This window comes from Emydura macquarii, unplaced genomic scaffold, assembly GCF_026122565.2.
Source record: "Emydura macquarii macquarii isolate MOO-44397 ecotype Brisbane River unplaced genomic scaffold, CSIRO-AGI_Emac_v2 contig_2531, whole genome shotgun sequence".
Classification (NCBI taxonomy): Eukaryota; Metazoa; Chordata; order Testudines; family Chelidae; genus Emydura; species Emydura macquarii.
The window spans coordinates 10983438-11007319 of record NW_027132668.1 but is presented as its reverse complement, the minus strand read 5'-3'; the positions used below and the strand labels follow the sequence as shown (position 1 = coordinate 11007319).

Here is a 23882-nt window from a genome sequence, read left to right as displayed (position 1 = left end):
TGGTAAATTCATTAATATTTGTGTGGAGCTCAGATTCTGCAGTGATTGATTAATTCAGTATATATGTATTTCCCTGTGCCCAGAAAAAAAAATACTGGTTTGCTCCCAGTTTGACGGCTAATACTTTCCCAACAAGTGACTTGATACCACCTGCATATAACTGCAACCATTTCCAAGGCCATTCTACCTCTTAGGCTCTCCTTGTCTTTTTTGCATCACTGGTAATGCAGATGCTAGGCTCTTCTTTCCTGTCACCTTAATACAAACAAATGTTTGCTCTCTCCTATGCCACCTCCTGAAGACTCTTACATCCTAATAACCCCCACCAGAAGAAGCAGATACTAGGGGTGGCTACTTATGACGTGATTCCCAGTCTGACTGAAAGATAGGGATGTGTGTTAGACAGGTGCTGTTATTGAAACTGAAAGCAAATATAGAAACCTGATACACATTTCTATGTGCAGGTTCTATTTACTTATAGGGAGGACAAGAATCATAGGGCCTTACTCTGTGGTGTATTACACCAGTTTTACACCAGCTTAACTCCATCAATTTCAGATGAATTACTCCTGACATGAACCCAACATAATCAAGAGCAGAATCCGGCTCATTGTTTCTACAGTGGTCTAGGTCAATGCCCCATGGAAAATATTGGGATGTGTATTATCTTCACTACCTATAAATACTATTATAGCTTCATAGGGAAATCTTAGTGACGCTGGAATTCAACCACCCTTACAAACCATCCCTCCAGTGTTACTGAAGTGCACAAAGAGAAGTGAGAGAGGTACAGATAGGCTTCAAGAGGAGCCACCTTTGCCATCAGGACCTCAGAAGGGCCTAAAAAGTTCTCCTCATTGCCCTGAATTCCTTGTTACCTGAGCCACCTGTTGCATTGGAGGGATTTTCGGCATTTCTGCGCTCATCGGCCAGTCAGCCTCTAGTACTGCAGGGCTAAGATAAGCACCATTTAGAAGCAAGAGGGGCTGTGTGGTGGAGAACAACAAAAGCATTGAAGAAAGGGGTACTCAACCTAGACTGAACACAATATCAATCCTAAGAGACAATATTTTCTGACAAGGTCACATCCTCCTTTCCTCTCAGTGCTTTTGTTTTCTGCTTTTGATACCCACACAATTCTAAGTAGTGCCTGCCTCAGCCTGCCAAATTGACTGGGCGGTGCTTACCCTGATAGCTAAAGAGCTGCCACTAGTGGGGCTGAGGCAACATATTGCCTGTAGTAGCTGGGGAAATGTACATGGATGTACAGAAAAAGAGCTGATCCGAGATACAGAGAAGTGTCAGGATGTCACAGTGTCAGTTCAGATCAAGCCCTGATTCTTCTGAGTTCAGTATAATAAATAAGAGCTGATCAGGGGTCAGATTGTGGTCCACTTACTCACATGGAGTAGTGCCTATCTCCTCAAGTAGTCCCACTAAAACCAGCATGTTCACTCACAGAGTAAGGTGCAACTCAACAAGAGTCAGAGCTGCAGATACTGGTCTTAAGTAAGGCCTGTTTTTTACCCATTGTGTGTTGTTATGAGGCAGCAAACAGTAATGTAATTCCCTGAAGGAGAGGAATGAATGGACAGGTTAGAATGAATACACAGTTTGTGTTTCTGTGTTCCTGGCCTTCTTGTGAATATAATTGTGGAGCAGAGAACAGTGTGATTAGCCTCATTACATACCACTTCACATCACCTCCATGCTATGCAGTATCAAGTCTAGTGGATTGATAGGAATCTTAAATTTGCTCTACAATCCATGTATTTTGTGTAGCAATGCAGTATTCTGCTGCTTCTTCATTGATGTCTTCAGTGTTGGGTGTGCACAACCACAAGCAGGGGTTAGCTAAAGGAGAGGTCCATCTGTCTGTGGTTAAATCTCAGTGTTTACAGAGCTACAGATAAGTTCTCATGGAATAGGGCTGATTGCAGGGTGGATTGATTTAAATCAAAGTGATTCAAATCATGGTTAAATCTCCAAATGGAAAAGCTAGATTTAAATAATGTATTTTAATCAACTTTTCCATTTGTACTTCAGTTGTTTTCTAAAGAAAGGTGTATTTTTATAGATGATATAACCATTAAAACATGTTGATTTACAAATAAATAGAGCCTTTACACTAGATTTGGTACATTGTTTTGCTACCTAGGAGAGTACACTATATAACTATATAATTTATTTAAGCAATTAATATTTTCAGATTCTTATTAATTGCACATTTTAGTATGTTAGAAAATGGTATGTGATATTGTTTATTTAATAGAGAAGTAACTTGTTGCTCATGATTTATGTCAAGCTGCATTAGGATGGTAACTGGAATTTAATTAAACACACAAAACAGTATATAAAATTTATTTTTATTAAACAAAAACACAAATATTCTGGATACATAAACTTCTTTTATCAAAACATATTTCACATTTACAACTAAATGACTTATTAAACAGAGGGATTTAACTTTAGTCAGTGAATTAATTGCTGATTGCTTTCTATGATGAGGTGACTGGCTCTGTGGATTTAGGGAAGGCGGTGGATGTGATATACCTTGACTTTAGCAAAGCTTTTGATACGGTCTCTCACAGTATTCTTGTCAGCAAGTTAAAGAAGTATGGGTTGGATGAATGGACTATAAAATGGATAGAGAACTGGCTAGAGCATAGGGCTCAACGAGTAGTGATCAATGGCTCCATGTCTAGCTGGAAACCGGTCACAAGCGGAGTTCCCCAGGGGTCGGTCCTGGACCGGTTTTGTTCAACATCTTTATTAATGATCTGGAGGATGGGGTAGATTGCACCCTCAGCAAGTTTGCGGACGACACTAAGCTGGGGGGAGTGGTAGATATCCTGCAAGGTAGGGATAGGATACAGAGTGACCTAAACAAACTGGAGGATTGGGCCAAAAGAAATCTAATGAGGTTCAACAAAGAAAAGTGCAGAGTCCTCCACTTAGGAAGGACGAATCCCATGCACAGCTATAGACTGGGGACGGACGAGCTGGGCAGCAGCTCTGCAGAAAAGGACCTGGGGGTAACAGTGGATAAAAAGCTGGATATGAGTCAGCAGTGTGCCCTGGTTGTCAAGAAGGCTAATAGCATATTGGGCTGCATTAGGAGGGGCATTGCCAGCAGGTCACGGGAAGTAATTATTCCCCTCTATTCGGCATTGGTGAGGACGCATTTAGAATATTGTGTCCAGTTTTGGGCCCCCCACTACAAAAAGGATGTGGACAAGTTGGAGAGAGTCCAGCGGAGGGCAACAAAAATGATTAGGGGGCTGGAGCACAGGACTTATGAGGAGAGACTGAGGGAACTGGGCTTGTTTAGTCTGCAAAAGAGAAGAATGAGGCGGGATGTGATAGCGGCCTTCAACTACCTGAAAGGGGGTTCCAGGGAAGATGGGGCTAGGCTGTTCTCAGTGGTGGCAGATGACAGAACAAGGAGCAACGGTCTCAAGTTGCAGGGCAGGAGGTCTAGGTTGGACATTAGGAAAAAGTTTTTCACTGGGAGGGTGGTGAAGCACTGGAATGGGTTACCTAGGGAGGTGGTGGAATCTCCATCCTTAGAGGTTTTTAAGCTGAGGGTTGACAAAGCCCTGGATGGGATGATATAGCTGAGGTTAGTCCTGCTTTGAGCAGGGGGTTGGACTAGATGACCTCCTGAGGTCCCTATAATATTCTATGATTCTATGATGATTGATTATTTCAGGTCAACCTCAGAAAATTTTCAAATATGCCTAGGTGAAAGTAACTAGAGCTTAAATTCCTTCTTGCCTAAATCTCTTTAAAATGAGATAGTCACCTAAGTCACTTAGGCTGTCCATTTTAAAATTAGTAGATTTCATCCCCTCTCTCCTCTTTTTTTTTTTCATAAACCGGAGGAGAAAGACAGGTTCCCTGCTTTTTTCAACTGCCAATCGATTTCTCCGAATTGAATGGATTAGTTCAAATGAAGAAAATATTCTTCCTGTACCTGCAGGAGAGGCTACAGCTGTCAAAAGTTAGTTTAGCACTGCAACAAACTCTGATTCCAGGTGCTTAGCTAGTGACTTCCTCCAGTTCAGTGTGTGACTTTCTTTAAAACATCATCAGCAAATTATGTATTGCTTCACTTCTAACCCTGAAATTTATTATGGTAGGCATGACTGATGGGTGATTATTAGCATCTTTTTCTTCAGCAGTTAGGCATCTGCCCTGGTACTTTAGGTTGAGAATATTAGCAAATAAAAAAAGGGTAAAGTAAGTGCTTGATCCATCTGCTTTTTTACTGCCTGCAATTTAACTTTGTTGTTGGTTATTTCTTCTTCAGTTTCTCTTGATGTTCTTCCCAAATTTCAACAGCATCAGCAGTTCAGCAGCAGTCTTTATGCGGTTTGTCCCAGGCTATGGAAATAGGTTTCAGTATATTCAGCATATCTTCTACACTTCTCATTAGTCCGATGTTGACAACTTTTGCTGTGAAAATTCCATCTATTTTGTCACAATTTGTCATCAAAATACGCCACTTTTCAATAAATAGCTCAAAACAGTCACCCACTGAATTCCATCTTACATCTTGGGGGATATCAGGCTCTGCAGGTCTTAACTGTGAGTTCATGGGGATTCTGGGAGTCATCACACTCCAATCCTCCACCCAGCAGCTCACAGACAGGGGTCTGGGGCATAAGATCCACCCCGTACTTTGAATGGGAAAGTTCCATGGCTCCTGATTGGGCTGAAGCTCCTATTTCAGTCAGACAAGGGAACAGCAAGTTGTCTGTAAAACTGGGCTCCACCCCATGGACCGCTGCTCTGGTGTTTACCTGTTCCTCTCTTCTGATCCTGACCTTCTGGTATCCTGACTTGGCCTGACTTTTCGTAACTGCCTCTTCATTCCTGCCCTCTTGTTCTGTCTCCTGATCGTGACCTCGTGGTATCCTGACTCAGCCTGATTCCTGGTAACTGACTCTTGATCCCTGCCCTCCAGTTTGTTTCTCGATTCCGAACTCCAGGCATTCCAACTGCCTGACTCCTGGTAATTGGCTCCTAATCCTTCAGCCCGTGTCCAATGCTAACTCCAAAGCTAGGTGTGGAAAGGAGGCAGTGTCTCCTGCCTAGCAGTTAGGGCCCCAGCTGGCAGGTGCACCCAATGGTTCATCTCCAGAGATAGCCTCATCTAATGGGTACAATTCTGGGTGGCAAATCTTCCTCATGGATACAGCTCGTGGTGGCAGCTCTGCCTAACAGGTTACAATTCACAGGCAGCAACTCTGCCTAAAGGGTATAGTTCTTGGCAGCAACCCCGCCTAGTAGGTGCAATTCTGAGTGGCAAATCCCCCTAATGGGTACAGTTTATGGGTGGGATAGGGGAACCTGGGCCCTCCCACTCCACTGGGTTCTGACCCAGGGCCCTGGAAGGCTGATATGTAATTGCTCACCCCGTGGTGCCTTCTGTCATCCTCAAGTCAGCTTCCCTGGGTCACTTCCTACCTCCCTCTGCATCCCAGCCAGCTATCATATGTCCCTGGACAGTGCTGCCTTCTGGGCTTCCAGCCTGGTCCCAGTCTCTGGGCGCTGCAGCTTCCCTGTCCCCTGGCTTGGTACCGGCTCAGCTCACATCCTTCCCTGGAGCTCCCAGAGCACATCCTTCTCCCTGGCCTGTCAGACCCTGACTGAGCTGTCTAACTGCCTTTCAAACCCTACCTCCAACCCAAGCATGCTTGGCACTGGGCGGGGTGAGGCCTCCATAGATCAGAGTTGCTTCTTAACATCCTCCTGTCCAATGAGAGGTTCATACACCCTGTCATACCAGGTTACTTCTGCCCTGATCAGGAAGAATTAGTTTAGATCCTCCTGTTCTCTTCCGTGAAGCTGAAGCAAAGTGGTTGTTGCAGAAGTATTTTGTAATTTCAACAGTTTCCTTTATTCCTGGAGTTGTACTTAAGACTTTGGATAAAAGGTGCATCACGTGAACACTGTACCCATATGTTTTTCATTTCAGTTCCCTTCATTAACTTCTTCTAGATTTCTTCTTATCTTGGCTACATGTGCAGCATTGTGACAGAGCTATGCACTTGATACTTGACTCTTGAATTTTTGTTCACAGTTTGTTATAGCTTTTCCTGCCACCTCTTTTACGTATTCTTCTGTATGGGCATTTCCTAATGTATCAGTTGTTTCTGTAAGAGAGACAACCCCATCTTGTCTTGTCACACAAGCACATCTACTAGATCATTGGATACACTGCACCACTCATTAAGACTCAGATTAATAAATTTCCCTTTAGTGCTTTATTGTGCACTATTCAATTTTCTTCTCAGACATGGTGTCCAGCAAACTTCCAACAATGTCTGCTGTGCCAAGTGGAGTGTAGCCTGGTTGTAATGATGAACCATGTCAATGAAATGTTTGTTCTGAACAAGAAAAAAGGGAGAACTCATCGCATAAATGAATCTAGCGAACTTTTCATCTGTGGAGTCTTGCTGGAATTTGCTGGTCCTGATTATGAACTCATCCGCAGTTTTACTGTTGACGAAGAAAGTCCTTTTAAAAAAAAAATACAGTTAATTTATTGTCTGATACATTTTAGTTGCAGCACTGCTGCTGGTACTAGCAGATGACTCTGAATTTGTAGACTTCACTGATGTAAGACATTCATAACCCCTTATGTCTAAGCTGAACCCTGAATCAAAATGGTAAAAAAGAATCATTCTCACTCGCTGAGTATTACTTAGTGCTTTAAAAAAAAAAAGATTTTAAATGAAAGATTCCACCTACTGCAACTGTTTGTACCAGTGTTTAAATTAAATAATTTATTCTAACCCCAGTCTTATAAAGAAAATAATGAATAAATCATAAGGCTTATCTAAATCTATTTAAACCCTTATGTCTAGCAACATACCAAACAGCTTTAAAAAAAATTAAATGTTAACATTCAAAAATGTCTAATAAAATTTTACTTTTAAACAGAAAATCTTCACCTGGGATGTTTGTTTACACTGAGTAATAAAAAAATCATTCCAGAAGTCCAGCAGTAGCAGTAAAAATGTAATAGATAAATACTCTGACAACAAACTAACATACCAATTATATTTTGAACACAAACATTTTGAAATTCATAAATTAATGCTCCACCCAAAACACAAATTTATGACAATAATCTAAATGATCATTCTTTAGCATAGTAAGACATGGTAGGCCAGTCCATGGTACAAAAATAAGTTTATTAACCAGTTGATCCAGATTGTACAGACACACCTCATCATTTTCAAAGTCATTGCCTTTTGAGGAGCATTTTTCATAATGTTATTTCATTCTGACAACCAGGTTTGCATCTCTTTGTTGCAGTGTTTACATTTGGCATTTGTTCCTTTATTACCTAGAAGTACAGGAATTTCTTGAAAATATTTCCAGATTGGGTCTCTTTTTATGCCCTGTATCCATGGCAGATTTTTTTCCTCCAATTCCTAGATGCTGAAATCAACACTAGAGGCTGCACTCAGAACAAAGTTGTCCCTTCTTCCCACAGTGTCCTGCTTTGACACTAGTCTTGCTTCTTTTTGGTTGCACACTCTGCTCCTTCTCCTTTGTTACATAACTCCCCATCCCTACTCATCCCCAGAAAAACAAAACAACAATCTGATATGTCTGCTCTTGTAACCCACCTGTATTTTGCACTGCAGTATTTTATTTGATTAGAGATAGAGGGAAGCAGTTGAGATTTTTATTTGTTTGTGTCTCTGTCAGTGTACTCATGAAAGTAGACAGATCAAGGCCATTTACATGAAGTGCCCAGAACAGTCCAGAAGTAAGGGCTGGTAGTTACTGGGCAAATCAGTGCTTTTCCATGAGCTGGAGAGTAAGTTTCCATGGTGGATGGAGTCATAAATATTCATAATTTGATAAATGAGTCAGTCAGAGCTCAGGTAAGGAGAAGATGTCAAATAGGAGTATGACACCACCCATGTGGGCTCAGTGCATAATCCTGATGAGATACATGATGGTGTCTTCTGTACTCAGAGTCTGGGTCCCAAAATCTATGATGACTTTGCCAGTCTCTTGCACCAAGTAGCAAAGCCCCTGGGTCCCTGACAGAATCAAGCCCTTAATACAATACATTGTGCCATATTTATAAAACTTGTCCTCAAAAGTTAGATGGCTTTCCTCTGATTCTTTCTTTATGTAGAAGAGCAGCCTTCAGTCAGAGTTTTTGAGAGGCTCGTTCATTCAGCATATTTATTTTTTATTTAAATGTTTTAAGATATTATAATAAGTTTAGGCCTTAACACTTTTTGTATGAAATTCAGATTTCATTTTAAACAGGTTTATTTTTAAAAGAAAAATTTATTATAATTTAAATAACAGCACCAAAAAATCTGATTTAAATTTAAAAAATCAGATTTTGGTTTTTTTTTAAATAATCATTGATTTTTATCCACCCACCTGATTGTATGTATGTTTTATGCTAAGACTCTTCTGATTTAATGTGTCACTTTTGCCAATCTCTTTAATAAATATAATATTTTATATTGCATCATCAAGATGAAATGGGAATGTCAACTTTAAGTAAAAGGACATGAAAGTATTGTAATGCAAATTTTTAGCAGATGTTGTGAATTCATTTATATTTGCATAGCTGAATTGACTAATCCCAAGAGCTGAACTATAATTTAGAATTCCATTTATTATTCTGCTGCCACATTGTCTGAGATGAGGGAACCTGAGCTTACTTACATTAAGTGCATGAATAGATGCTCTAGGATTAAGACACACTTCTTAGTTATTTCTTCTCTCCAGAGATTGAAATTCAGATGTTTTGTGATGGTTGCTGGTGGTGGAGCCTAATATAAAAATTAGTGATGGAAAAGACCTAATAGGCCATGAGTCCACCTGTGGACCAGTGCATGATTATTTTATTATGTAATTATTTGCTTTTTTTTTTTTTTTTTTTTTTTTTTTTTTTTTACTTTGTATCTATCCAGTTTAGATTAAAATGTTCCAAGTGACTATTTCCTTTGGAAGACTGTTTCAGTCTAGTCAATTTCATAGGCACCGATCCTGCCCTGAGTTCCATGTGGCTTCAGGAATGCATCCACTAGATGGTCATTGCAAGACCAGGGTGATAGATGAGAAGTTTGTTCTGATAGTAGTCTTAATTTTTGTCCTTAATTTTGTACCATTTTTCCAGTTATACCCCATGTATGCCATCCTAAACAATTGCTCTCCACCTTGGTGTTGACACGTCTCAAAGACTGTTACCTGTGATCGCATATGTCCCTCCCCCTTTTCTGTAGTTTAAAAAAAGAAATCAAACCTTTGACTGCTGAAGTTGATAAATCGGACAATTCAGCTGTCATACAAGAAGTTTTTTCTATGACATTGAGAAATCATACAGAAAACCATCAACATTATGGTAAAACTGTGATATCTTGTCAATTTGCCTAATTGTCTCTTTCAACATTACTGCTTTCCAGAAATCTTCCTCTTATTGAATATCTGTGTGTCAAATTACCACAGAGTAAAATAGACTCCATTTTTTTCAAAACAGAGATGAATTTTATTTTCTGCCCTAACTTCTAACTTCTCCACAGGTCTTTCTTTTTAATCCTGTGCTGTTCAATACCAGACCAAAGCAATAATTAAGATATTAAAAACCTAGCACCACTATCAAAGGTCTCTCTCTATAAAGCTTTACTACATTGCCATTTGTTATTACTCTTTGTTTCCAGTCTATTGGGCAGATTGCAATTCATCTATGTGTGTGTACCTCCAAAACAATTTGAATATTTCTTTAAGCTTTCATGAAATAGTCTCAGAACAAAATGCATTTCATCATTTGCATTCCCTTCTTCTAATAGTTTTGTAACTCTACCAAAAAACAAACAAACAAAACAATAATAAAGCAATCAGGTTTTTCTGGTATGATTTGTTCTTTTTGAAGTCATGATGCTTTTATCTCATATATCCATTATCCCCAAGATATTTTTTAAATTTATTTTAATATTTATTCCATTAATATAATTAGGGATTGATGTCAGATATGCCAGAAAGTAATTGGCAGAATCATCGTTCTTTCCTTTTCTAGGAAATTGGTATACTACATTTGCATTTTCTGCCCCAGTTTGCCATACGTTTTCAGAAATTAGATGGCTAATTCTTTTAACATCCTTAGATGAATAACATCAGGACCCACTGATTTTTTATTTATATATTTAAATTTCACCCAGGTTAACTCCTGTTCCTTACTGGCAGCTATTTTTACAAGGTCACCATTACCCCGTGGTTTTGCAAACATATATTCTATACTTTTCCTTTAAAAGGACAGGTCTCACATAGAGAGTCTCTTCACAGTAAAAAGGTCGCAAAAAATGCCAGCTAGAGCATTATAGGTTTTGCAAAACAAATCCTATGCTGCCCTCCCACCTTCCAGAATAAATAAAATGAACAAATGCACAATGAAAAGTTTTACAAATAAAGACAGTATTTTGCCCATGTTTGACAGAAGACTAGTTTGTTGATTGTGAGAAATGTGCTAGTTAAACAAACAAAATAAAAAAGTAATCCAGGCATGTGATACATCAGTCTACTGCCATCCACTGATTTACTAATAGAAAACTTGATTAGAACTGCAAGCTGCCAGACAGCTTCAGGATAACATGGAGTGTAGACAGTGATAGGCCCTTCCTCCCCGAGTGCCTTTCTACCATTGGCCAGTCACAGAGATGAAATCCAACTTGTTTCTTTTTCCCACAACCAATATTTTTAAATTCTGCAAAATTCTGCATATTTTACTTGTCAAAATAACACAGTATAATCACACCAGTTTCAATTATTTTGGTAATTTATTTCAAAATACCTGTCAAAAGTATGTCTGTAACAATCAAGACAACAAAAAAGATTCAGGAAATGTTTTGGGACAAATAGATTCCTTACTAGGCGTATTAATACAGAACTTTGAGTAATAATTCATTTAAACGACAATACAGAAATGTATTTCCCGCATGCCTCAGAAGCAATGCAAAGGCTTGGAGGAGTTAAGGGTAACAGAGGAGTGGAGGGAGAGGAAAGTAATTAATGGGAAGAAGCCTGGGAGTGATCCTTGTTGGGTGTGGGTGGGAGAGAGATGGAACAACTAGGTTTTTGTGGGGGGAGGAGAGAGATTGTTAGGGAGTTGGGGAGTCTCGTCTTTGCAGACCCTGGCTGACCCCTAACCCCTCTCATTCAGTCAGGCACATCTTCCCCTGTCCTCATGTGTCCCTGCATCCCCACTCCGATTCAGCCCCCGCTCCATTCTGTCCCCAGTCTGTGACACCCCAGCAGCCCCATGTGCCCCATGCTGTCCATCCCCACTCCATATCCCATGCCTCCTCACCTGGCCCCACAGGCAAGGCACTGTGAGGAGCACAGCCTCTTATCCTTCCTATCCACAGCTGGACTGCTCCAGAACAATGGTGTGCATTTGTGAGGTGCAGGGTGGACATTTGGCATCAGAATGTAAGAGATTGGATTAGGCAGGCTTTTGATTATGTAAGCATGAGATACCAGGAGGTGGGGGTGGTTCAAGCAAAATATTCACTGGCACCTCCAGTGTGCAGGGTGAATAAAAGACTGAAGGGCCCACAAGCAGGAAGTACAAGACATGGGATTTTGCTGTTGGATCCCAGGTCTCTGGGCAAAAAAAAAAAAAAGAGACTCGAAGTCTGCAGACCAGTGTCTTTGGTAATTTCAGTCCCTTTCATCGTGAGGAAGGTGAGAGGATTCAGCAGAGAAAGCTGAATCCTGGGGTAGGCAGTAGAAAGTCTACCCTGTGTTACGGAATATATGATCAATGACCTGTACATCCTGCACTGGACCCACATAAATGCCTGGTGTGGGGAAGTAGTGCCCCGCTCCAATGTCAAATGTTAATAAAGTTGCAGTCTGCTGCTTAAAATCCATCCCTGTGTCTGTCCTCATTCACTTGGGTGTCCAGGTCAATACTGGCTGTGGGAGAAAGAGTTTGAGCTGGGAAGGGATGGTTGGAGTTCAGAAGTGCAGCACTACCTGCTTTTCTTGTTTTGTGATGGTAATTAATTTGTTTTTCATGCAGTTAAATGTAAACACAGGAAACAAATTCATTTTGATTGTTTTTCTTCAGTGAATTATCTTCTGAATGGAACTGTTAGAAAAATGCCATGTTAAATTGGTAAACAGATTATAATGAACCGGAAAAGAAGAGAGAATGAAACTGCCTCTTAAAGAATTACAGTGGCAGCTTTACTTATCCCTCCCTCTCTCTCTCTCACACACACACACCCCATAAACTGTTTGGTCATTTAAAAATATATTACTTAACTTAGCTACCAGGCAGCAACTGTATACCATGCTGAAGTTTCCTTATTTAGATAACAATAAGAAAATGATCTAGAGAGAGTTGATTTGGAGCAAGTTTTGTATGGTTGAAACCATGGGAGTGTCTTAATATATGTTTTCATAACAGGTAAAGTGGACTTAACTTCAGCACTTCAGTTCCACCTTTCTTAGCTATAAAAGGGGGAAAGCGACACAAAGAATTGCCCTTTTGTAAAGACTTTTAAATGTTGGTGGACATATCTGAAGCAAGTCTAATCAATGTGTTTAAACTCTTTAGCTGGGATCATTCATTTTTTTGGCCAATGTACTCCATTTTGTGTGTTCTTTCTGTGCTAGTCTGAGGGCCAGATTCTGCCACTCTTGCTCCTGTTAAGTAGTGCCTCACTACGCAAGCAGTGCCATTGAAATCAAGTCTGTGATGTTTGTTCAAATGAAGGAAGAGTTACTATGTATGCAGAGCTACAGTTACAGACACGGGGCAAGTTCTATGTAAATCGAATAACATACACCCAGGAATAGTCCATCCCAAAAGCATCGTTTTGGATCTTGTCAATTGTACACTTAGGGAAGTGCGGGGGGAAAAGATAAGATGATGTGTTTATCTGTGAAGAGCTTAGTGGAATGAGTTTTTCATATTTACAAGCTTCCTGAACCTGCTGTAACAGGGTCAAGCCTCCAAAACAAACAGACAAACAAAGCCAGCCCTGCAAGGAAGAGCACTGTTCACAAGTAATAGCAGAAGCGATATCAGGACTATGGGGAGGAGAAGGACTACTCTCTGATTGGTCACCTAGCTTCGCAAGAAACAAAACACATTGCTCATTCTTTGTGTTTGGGAATTGTGGAGCTGTGTGCTCAGGGGGCAGTGCTAAAGCTGGCTGACAAAATAAATGTATGTGTAGATAAACGAGGTGTTCTCCCATCCAGATTCATCGATGGGGGCAAGTGAGGGATGAGGGTGAGGGGGTGGGGGATAAAAAGAGTGACCCTGCTACCCACTGTCTAACCTGTTTCCTCAGGAACAGTATCAGGAAGGGTGACTCCAATTGAAGATGACTCTCATCTTCTAATAACCCTTGTTGTGGTGGGAGGTTTTGAGTCAGTGGATCCCTTAAATTTATCTGGCTGATAGCTTTATTTTGGATCCATCAAAGAGATGCTCTCTTTAGGCCACACTGCCTTTTTAAAGTTTGTTTCCACAGCTGGCTGATTGAATATCCTTCCCCCCCAAGTTAGGATGTCGGGAACACTGAGCATACTCATGGGGTACCTCAACATCATTCTCCTATGCCTGATGACTGTACGGTATGCTCATCAGGTGGGGCAGAGTATGCGACTCTGCCCTTGTGAAGGGGGCAGGTTTTTTGTCTGCATAAGGCTGGACTCAGGCTGCAGTTATAGGAAAAGACCTGTGACTGCAGAGGCTCCCCAGGTTACATTTCAGGTTACAGAGGCAAAGTCTAGATAGGTCTTGATATTTCCGAGTAAATTGAATTACATCTGTATATAAGCCTGTGCCATCAATTCAATATTTGTGTTGTACTATCAGCTGTTCTATAATGAGTGTGACAAAGACAGACATGATTTTCCGCTGTCCATGAGGAAATAAAAATACTTGCCTTTAGAGGGTACCACGGTAACTACAGTATGTATTAGATAATAATGTGACCTATTGTTCACAATAGAAGAGACGGTGGGTGAGGGAATATTTTTTATTGGACCAACTTCTACAGGTGAGAGAGCCTGTCTCTCTCACCAACAGAAGTTGATCCAATAAAAGATATTCCCTCACCCACCTTATTTCTCTCTAATATCCTGGGATCAATACAGCTACAACTACACTGCATTCACAATAGGAGTCATCTAATATGCTAATGGTATGTGTTGTCCTTTTACGTTTTGACAGAGAAGTTATTTTTTTAACATGAGCTTAACAAGGCGCAATAGCACGTGTAAAATAAAGCTAATTCAGTTTGCTTATCCCTAAATAAAAATTTCATAGACAAGAATCATTTAAAAATAGGTACAGAAAATTGAATATAACTGACATTCATTTTGTAGGTAAAAGAGATGATGACCTCTCTCACCTAACCCAATTACTGAGCACCTCACAGTCTTTAATGTATTTATCCTCACACCCCTGTGAGTTAGGGTAGTGCTAATATCCTGTTTCACAGATGGGGAACCGAGGTAGAGAGAAACTAAGTAATTTGGTCACACTGGGAGTCTGAGGCAGATTCAAGGAATGAACATAGATTTCCTAAGACCCCCTTTCCCTTCATACTTCCCCAGTCCAGTGCCTCAATCAAGACCATCCTCTCTCTCATAGCTAGAGTCCATTTTATGGACTAGAAAGGGGCTCTGAACTCTGAGTAACTGTTGGAGGCCTCGATTTTAAGGCAGAAGGGACCATTAGATGACCAAGTCTGACGTCCTGTGTAACATGAGTCATGGAACTTGTTCCAATTACACCTGTATTGAGCCCAGTACCTTGTGTTTGCCAGAAAGGCATCCAGTCTTGATCTGAAGACACCAAGAGATGGAAAATCTGTCACTTCCTTAGGTAGCAGATTCCAATGATTATTCAATCTCACTGTTAAAAATTTGTGCCTTATTTCTAATTTGAATTTGTTTGATTCCAGCTTCTAGTCATTGGTTTTTGACATACCTTTCTCTGCTAGATCAATGCCTTTTAATACGCAGTATTTTTTTCTGGTGAAGGTACTTATACATTGTAATCAAACTTCTTCTTGATCTTTTTGTTGAGCTAAACAAATTGAGCTCCTTGAGTCTCTGACTATAAGGCATTTTTTTTCAAGCCCTCAAATTGTTGAAAAAATGTACTAATTTCAGATTGGTAGAAAACTCAGCCACTTTTTAACCATGTTGCTTCCAAATGAATTCTTGCTAAATAGTTCTATTTAATGTGAAATTTGTTGGAGAAATATTTTCCCCTCACAGGACCAGATCCAAATCACACTGAAGTTAATCAGTTTTTCCACTGACTTTGGTAGGTTTTAGATGAAACGCCAAAAGAACAAGAAAGAAGCAAATGCTACTTTTAGTGACACCTGATGCACATAATTATTGGGAGTTGATAAGGGGGTTCACCGAGCAATTTAAAACTTGTATACATAGACGTTCCTGCAAATCTAGTAAATGGATTTACAAATGTTGTAGAGACATTTTCTATTCCAGCATTTGTACTCAAGAATACTAGCCGCAATTCCAGTGATTAGAACTCAAAGCCATGTGGAAACTGAGATAGCAACTAACAACTTCAACAGACATTTACAATACTCTGTAACTTTGAGGTATGCCTGTGAATTACCTGCTTGTGCAACTATGCCTTTTCTGATTTTTGCAGGTATAAGGACTTGTCTGATACAGCACTGCGAGAGAAGAAGAAGTTACCTGCCGAGGAGAAATGTCGTCTTGTTCTCCAGCAGTGTAAATTACAAGGCTGGCAGGTTTGTGACCTATAAAATAACTAAAATATCAGCTTAGGTCTTTAAACAAGCAAGAGGAGTAATTTCTATGTTGGGAGTCATCAGATCCTTTGAAAAAGTATATCCTTTTGATGTTTTGGTGTGTGTATTCTTTGGAATGAAATAATTGGATTTATTGAGTTTAGTAGGACATCACTAGCTGTGATTATTAATATGTGTAGAAAAATCAGGAAGCACTCTTGTTGGGAGAGAGGGAACTCAGTTAAGAACATACTTAAGTCTTCATTGCTTAAAGCTTTTTCAATTACATAAAAATGGCCATATTCTCCCATCAAATGTGTGTGCATGGCTGCCATCAGAGCACAGCCTCTGGTCTAGATTCGTAGGTTATAAGTAGTCTGACCTGAGGTCCCGATTTTATAGGGACAGTCCTGATATTCGGGGCTTTGACTTATAAAGGTGCCTATTACCCCCTACCCCGTCCTGATTTTTCACACTTGCTATCTGGTCACCCTAGTTATAAGGCAAGAAGGTTATATGGTCATTTAGTCTGATCTCCTGCATAACACTGCCCAAAAGGTAGAAACATGACTAAACTGTAATTATATATTTTAGTCCACTCAGAAAGTGTACTTCATGGTGCCTGTGGAGTTGAACACCTCAGGAGTCAGAAATAGTGCTAGAGCAAGAGAATTTAAAAAGTAGTTGGCCATCAGTAAATGCCTGTAATTCAAGAACAATGATCTTGGCATTTGAAAACAAACCTAAAACCTTGAAAGGTATGAATGTAAAAAGGGAATTATAAAACAGGATCTCTGCTGTAAAACAGATTGAAACTTGTGATCTCTAAAACATTTTGGATCTCCCAGCCGTAAGGTAATGTAATGTGATGAAAAGTGAATTGTGCAAAAATACAACAGTATATAATACAGCATCCTTCAAACCAAGAATCACAAAACGCTTGAGAGATTCAGACAATAAGATCCATGGGAAATAAGATTTTTAAGGTGAATTTAAGGAGAAGTAATGACTCAATGGCTTAGAAGCACATGGAAGGAAGATGAACTGAGACAATAAATGACCTTCCCTCTTTGCATGTGCTCCAAACCGTGGTGAGCTATGAGGAAGGGACAAAGGGGTGTCCATGATTGAAGGAGAGAAATAACCAGAGTAGAATCATATAAGGTCAGAGTGTGAGTTTGCTGTAAATGAAGGCCCAGTAGTAGAAGATTTAACCAGCACAGTAGGTGATATAAAAGCAAGAATCCACATCTCCAGCATCAGTAATGTGTGTCACATAATCCCTCTTTTAATTTTTGACTTGTTTGACTAATCATGAAAGTTGAACTTTAAATAACAGTCTAAAAGAGGAAGCTTATACAATCAGCAGTTGTCATGGATGTCCCCCTCTGTGCTGCAATAGCAGAGGAATCTTTAAAAGGAAAGTGGGGGGGAGAAAGAAAAGAAAAGAAGTAATTAGTAATACAGGATGATGTCAGTGAACAAAGCCTTGAGGAAAGGAGTCATCATGTACTGCATCACTAAAAATCACACAAGAGGTAGGGGGTGCATGTATAACCAATTTAGCCAGCCCTGTTGCCAGCAGTGATTACTTCAAATGAATCAGTGTTGGAATAGAACATTTATTTGATGTAGGGGTTCATGAATAAGTCAATGTAAAATCCTCCCCAGCAATCTTGCCTGTTATTCCCTGAAGAGCACTAGCAGATTGATTGATAAATATATAATCCAAATGAACTATGAAGAAGTAGAAGAAAGTGATGGAAATCTGAAATAACCCCCTCTTATGTGACACCACCAGAGAAGGAGTTGCCAATAAATTCAGTGGAGGAGGAAGAATAAGCACACAGTGGACTACTTTTTCCATAGCAGAAGGGTGATAAATTGTTTAACCTTATTGCTATAATGCACCGTAGCACCCAATTTGAGTATATAGATCCTCATTGCTACTGAATATTAAGTAAAAAAAAAAAAATCTGTGTTCCTGAGTATGCTCCCAAAAATGAGCAAAGGAAATACTTATTTTTATGTTCTTTTTACTTGGATTTTCTCTCTGGCTTTTAATTGGACTCTAATAACTAAAAAGTAGCAAAAACAACAAACCCAGAGTCTACTCACTGAACAATTTATCTCCCAAAATGTTGGAGCCTGGTTAGAAAACACAGATATGCTATTGTAAGCTATCACAGAGGCAGATGAATGAGATCCTGGGATAGAATCCATTCATGCTTTATTTTCTATCGGTTTATAAAACTCAAGAGTAAACAACATCAACTGACCATGAGCTGGTGCTTGATTCAGCAGTTTCCGTGTGAAAGGAAAGTATTTTTTAGAAAAAATGTTCATTATTTTATGAAAGGTTGCTCTTATTTGGGTAAGTTGAGCTGAAGATGATTATACTAGGACAAAAAAGAAATTGTTTTGTTGAAGGTGGCATACTGCACAAAGCACTTCCATAGCCGCACTTAGCTTAACTGCTGAAATGTGAGTTGTAAAAATGCAGTCTTATTAACAAAAGACATTTCCACATCATTTTTCTGTGCTGCTGCCTTGATGGGGCTTTCTTTTTCAATTAAATACTTGAACAGTGTGCAGCCATACAACAAGCTGTAGTTGCCTGCTGCAAAGAAAAGATTGTTAGCACCCTGATATATAAAGTAAAAAAACAAGTCTCTAAACCCAAATACACTATTCCTATTCCTTTGAGCTAGCAAATGATGTACCCAATCCAACTTCCAGTGATGTCCAAGGAAGGTTGTGTGATCCTCATCACTGGAGGTTTTTAAATACAGGTTGGACAAATACCTGTCACAGATGCTCTAGGTCAGGAATTGGCAACCTACAGCACGTGCCAAACGTGGCACGCAAGATTATTCTGATTGGCACGCATCAGGGGCAGGGAGAAGGGTGGAAATGGCAGGGTTGGGAGGGGGGAGCAGCCACCGTGCGGTGCTGCATGGGGCCAGGAGTGGCTTCTGGCCAGGGCGCTGGGCCTCCGTCAGGTAGGAGAGAGGCAGTGGAGGAGGAGCGGCTGGGAGCTGCTCCTGGCCAGGACCAGTGGCGTACTGAGGGGGAGAGCCATACCCCCAAGCACTGGCCTGTGGGGGGTGGGCGGGAGCGCCTACCAGGCCCTTGGAGGAGGATCCTCCCCCTGTTGACATCCACGGTGGCTATGCCGACCCGGCTCCTCAGCCTCCCGTCCTCCCGGCCCCTCCTCCGCCCATGCACTGGGCACATTGAGGGAGCTGCGGGGACCTCAGATGCACAGGGGCCAGGCAGCCTTCCCTCTCTTCACCCACCAGGCGGCCTGGGGGCATCTGCCCCCTCGCTCCTCCTTCCCGCCGGAGGGCCCGGGTCAGCACAGCCACTGGGGATGTCAGCATGGGTTGGCTTCTCAGAAGAGGACCCAGCCGGTGCCCCTCCAGACCAGCACCTGGGGCCCCATCGGTACACCACTGCCGCTGCACCTGCCACCCCGCAGTGCGGAGAGAAGCAGGAGGGCAGGAAATGGGCCCACAGACACCCCTGCCGCTGCTGATGGGGGGGGCACAAATACGAACAGTGGCCCCCAGGCGCCGGGCCCATGGCACGTGGGAGAGGGGCGAGGGGAAGACTTGGCACACCCCTTCCCAAAGGTTGCTGACCCCTGCTCTAGGTAAACTTGGTCCTGCCTCAGAGCAGGGGGCTAACCTAAATGACCTCATGAGCTCCCTTCCAGCCCTAATTTCTGTGATTCTATGGAATTTTTGCTATTGACTTTAGTGGGAGCAGAATCAGACCCAGTAAATTTAGGGACAAGTTCAATGAAAGAACAAGAGGTCATCAAGCTATCCACTGTAGTGGTCGACAACCAACTGGCCTTCAGCATGCTGTGTAGTCACATTCCCATAGTAAACATTTCTAACCTTAACATTCTCTTATCATTTTCATTTTTTCAGATATGTCAGAATATTTACTAAGCAAAACACACTACTCCCACAATGTGCAGCTTGCAAATGTTAGCAATATTTGGGACAAATATATGGCACAAACAATCTTTGGCTGTTCTTACTAAATAATGACAGAAGAAAATTTTAATTTATTTGGATTATCATTCCCCTCGCAGTTGAGCTTGCAGCTATAAATTCAATAAAGGTAGAGTTAACACAATAGCTTACTGAGATTTCTAGTCAAAACTCTCAAATTTAAATTTTGATTGTCAGATGTCAGTAGCCTGCAGTTAACCTTTTATCTGTCATTTTAAATAGACCTTGTTTGCATCTTTGCAAACTCCATCCTAACATTTTATTCTTATCCCAAAGAAAAACTACTTTATGATTTAATATAGTAAAGCTGCATGGTGTAGCTGTCAAAGGTTAGGCCAGCAGGGTAGGACTAGACTATTGTGAACTTTTCAATCTTTGAATATTAGAATTAGAATATTAGAAACAGGAATCATAAAACAGTTACCTTTTGGGAGCATTGTTTTAACTTATACTTTAAACCTCGTTGTAACTGCTAGATCCACCTTCTCCAGAACTCTCAGTGATTCTTTATTCCCAAGGGCCTTAAAGCCTTCACACCCATACCATTCAGGTCTCATAAACTGAGGAGAGTCAAACAGGATTGGTAATTGGATGGGAAAACTCAGAAGAACATTAGGTCCTGCAGGAAATGGTACTGGTAGTTCAGTAAGGTTGATTCTCTTCTTTCAGAGTCATTACTGAACAATTGCCTATCCACGTTGCCAAGAGTTCAGTGCTGCTGAGGTTTACCTGTAGAAATTAATGGGGTTGCAGCAGATGTCCACAATGTTCCTGAACATACCCCCATAAGCGATCCCCGGCATGAACGGGAGGTGGTGGCCCTCTCTCACTGTCAATCTCTGAGGGAGGCCTCACCTGCTGGCTGCAATGTCCTGCAGGGAGGTTTCAGCTACAGGGGGGAAATTAGCAGTTTCTGGGCCACTTCGGCCTAGCTGGGCAATCCCCAAAGCCCTGGACCCCAACACTCAAATGGGGTGAGCAAGGAGTCTGTGGCCCGGACCCACAGTCCAGGCAGGGTAGGCACAGTAAGTAGGCTCTACCCTGGTCAGGGTGAACCAGCAGTCTATAGCCCAGGTCCTTAGGCAGGGCGGGGCAGGCAACGTGAGCCATCTCTAGCCCTAGGCAGTTAATGCAGACTGTTTATAGTCCAGAAATTTAGGCAGGGTGGGGGCAGCAAAGTAAATATCCTCTGGCCTTATGCACGGTGAGCAAACAGTCTAGGGTCCTGGCCCTTAGGCAGGGCGTGGCAGGCACAGTGAATCAGCTATAGCCTATCGAGACTTGACAGGCCAATGGGGGTAATGAGGAGGGAGGGGGACACAGGTCCATCCAAATCCACTGCGTCCCAGCCCAGAGCCCTAGCAGTGGTGCGGCATCCCGCCACTGGGTCAGCGAGGCTCCAGCCACAACTTGCTGACTAGTGCTCCAGCTTGAGCGCAGCCAGACTGAGGTTGGCTATCCCTGGGCCACTTCTTCCACCCTTGTGTCTGTGTACCGTGTTCCAGGTCGCAGTCCAGTTCCTTGGGGTGGTACGCAAGAAGCAGTCCCATCAGGACCTCGCCGTCACTGGCATCGGGTAACTCCTCCAGGTCGCAGGGGCCCGGTTGATCCTCTGGCTCGCAGGGGGCAGGTTGGTCTGGCAGCTCTTCCAGGTCACAGGGGCCAAGTATTTCTTCCAGCTCGCCAAGCCCAGGCAGTTCTGGCAGGTCCTCGGAGCTCCAATTGGGAGGCAGCCTTGGCATCCTCTCCTCGGGGCAGCGGTCAGGCTCAGGTCCCAGCAGGTCTCCCCTGACTGAGCTGGAAGGCCTACCCTTTATACTTCCCTTTCCTTTCCCGCTTCTCTACTTCCGGACAGGCAGGTGTGGACTTCAGGGGGTTGGCCCTCTCTCGCTGTCAATCTCAGAGGGAGGCCACACTTCCCGGCTGCTACACCCCCACTCTACAGATTGGAGGACCTGTTTCTCACCCTTCATTTTTTTTATACAGGTGGAGTCTCCAGTTGCTCATTTAGGACTGCTTTAAGTCCACTTTCGCGAGCAGTGATATAAGGGGAATTTAAAATAATGCTGTATCTGGTCCATGATTTTTATCGAGTACAAAGAAATGTGTGTTTCATCACAACAACCTTAACTCTGACTTAGGATGTTTATATTGCCTTTTTGTTATGATATCAGTATCTAAATATGTTATTTTAATAGATACTATTATATCATAAATATTATCAATACAGCTATCAAAAGATAGTAGATATTTTCACAAAGTATTTATTTTCTCTTTTTCTCTCTCTTGAAAATCATATTGTAGTTGTAGTTTAATAAAAACATGTAAATCATAATTGATTTATGATAAAATTATGTGTATGGACTTTTGCATGTGAGACTGTGTATTTATGTAAATTTTATGTTTCTCTTTCAGCATTGTTTTTGTTGTTTATATTTGGAGATTACTGATTAAACAACAGCATGTATTTTGGCTCAGAATTAAAGTGGTTGTATTGTAATGAAATATATATTTCTTTGTACTTGATATGAATATGGTGTTTGATTATTTTGTAGACAGTGTAACTATTCTTTTTCCTTCACTGCAGATGTTTAGGTTTTGTAAATGTGTCAGTTTATAAATTTGTCACTTAGCAATTTTAACTGCTTTTGAAAGAAAAAGATTTTCTCTATCTTATTTTTTTAAACATTTCATTTTCTTTTATGAAATTTTAAATAAAGATACAGTGTTTAAAATAATAAATAAACTGGAAAGACGAGTTGCCAGACTATACAATAAAAGGAGTTAATAATGGATGGAACCTAACATCCATATGTTCTGATTAGATTAGAAATGGCTGTGCAAAGAATCTATTAGCAAAAATACATTGTCTAAATAACACATAACTCCACTGTGTTCTTGATAACAGGAGTCATCATAGAATATATTACATAAGAATGGCCATCCTGGGTCAAACCAACGGTCAATCTAGTCCACTACCCTGTCTTTTGACTGTGGCCAGTGTCAGATGCTTCAGTGGGAATGAACAGAAGAGGGCAATTTATTGAGTGATCCATACAAGATCCATGTAACAATCTTGAAGGTTCATTAAGGACCACACTATTGAATGAGTAAGGAATAGAACTTTAATAATACAGACAGGAGTGATTCCCAAGTGTGCAGCTGGGAGCAGCCATGTTAGATCTGATGTAGGGTACATCTCCCAATTCACACAAAACCATCCCATGAGAGAGAGCGTCTCTAACTCACAATCTTCTACAAGCATATCTGTACATCTTCCTTCTTAAGGAAAACAAATTAACCCTTAGATACATATAAAAAACTATCTAATGATGCATGCACTAACATCTAGTAACACATAACTATCTAATAACACATGCATTATACAATTCCATAAACTTAATGTGTCAACTACCTAGAGAGGAGAGGTTACTAACACATCACTAGTAACCAATAAGTCACAGCTTCTGGCATTCAGAGGCTTAGGGACACCCAGAGCCCTGGGTTGAGTCCCCGATGATGTTGACTAATAGCTATTGATGGACCTATCCTCAATGAACTTATCTAATTCTTTTTTGAACCCAGTTATACTTTTGGCCTTCACAACATCCCCTGGCAACTAGTTCTGCAGATTAACTGTGTTGTTTGAAGAAGTACTTCTTTATATTTGTTTTAAATCTGGTAATCCCCTGGTTCTTGTGAAGGGGTAAATAACACTTCCTTATTCACTTTCTCCATGCCACTCATAATTTTGTTGACCTCTTAGTTGTCTGTTTTCTAAGATGAACAGTCACACAGTGTCAGTATTTCTAATCTCTTCTCACAGGAAAATTGTTCCATATTCCAATGATTTTTGTTGCACTTCTTTACCTTTTCCAATTCCAATTTTTTTAGACAGGGCGACAGTATTCAACGTGTGAACATACCATCAGTTTATATAGTGGCATTATGATATTTTCTGTCTTATTATCTATCCATATTATCCTTGTTATCTATCCTATCATTCTGTTAGGTTTCTTGACTGCTGCTGCACAATGAGCAGATGTTTTCAGAG

At 41.0% G+C, this 23882-nt stretch overlaps 1 protein-coding gene across 1 annotated transcript in view; it reads left to right on the top strand.

The window, feature by feature from the left end:
- MYO16 (myosin XVI) overlaps positions 1-23882 on the top strand; it is a gene marked incomplete at its 5' end in the record, with an annotated part of 177772 nt that overhangs the window by 72892 nt on the left and 80998 nt on the right. The window contains one exon of the mRNA XM_067563549.1: positions 15701-15803. Coding sequence (XP_067419650.1) covers positions 15701-15803 — 103 coding nt within the window. The remainder of the gene's footprint in view (positions 1-15700; positions 15804-23882) is intronic.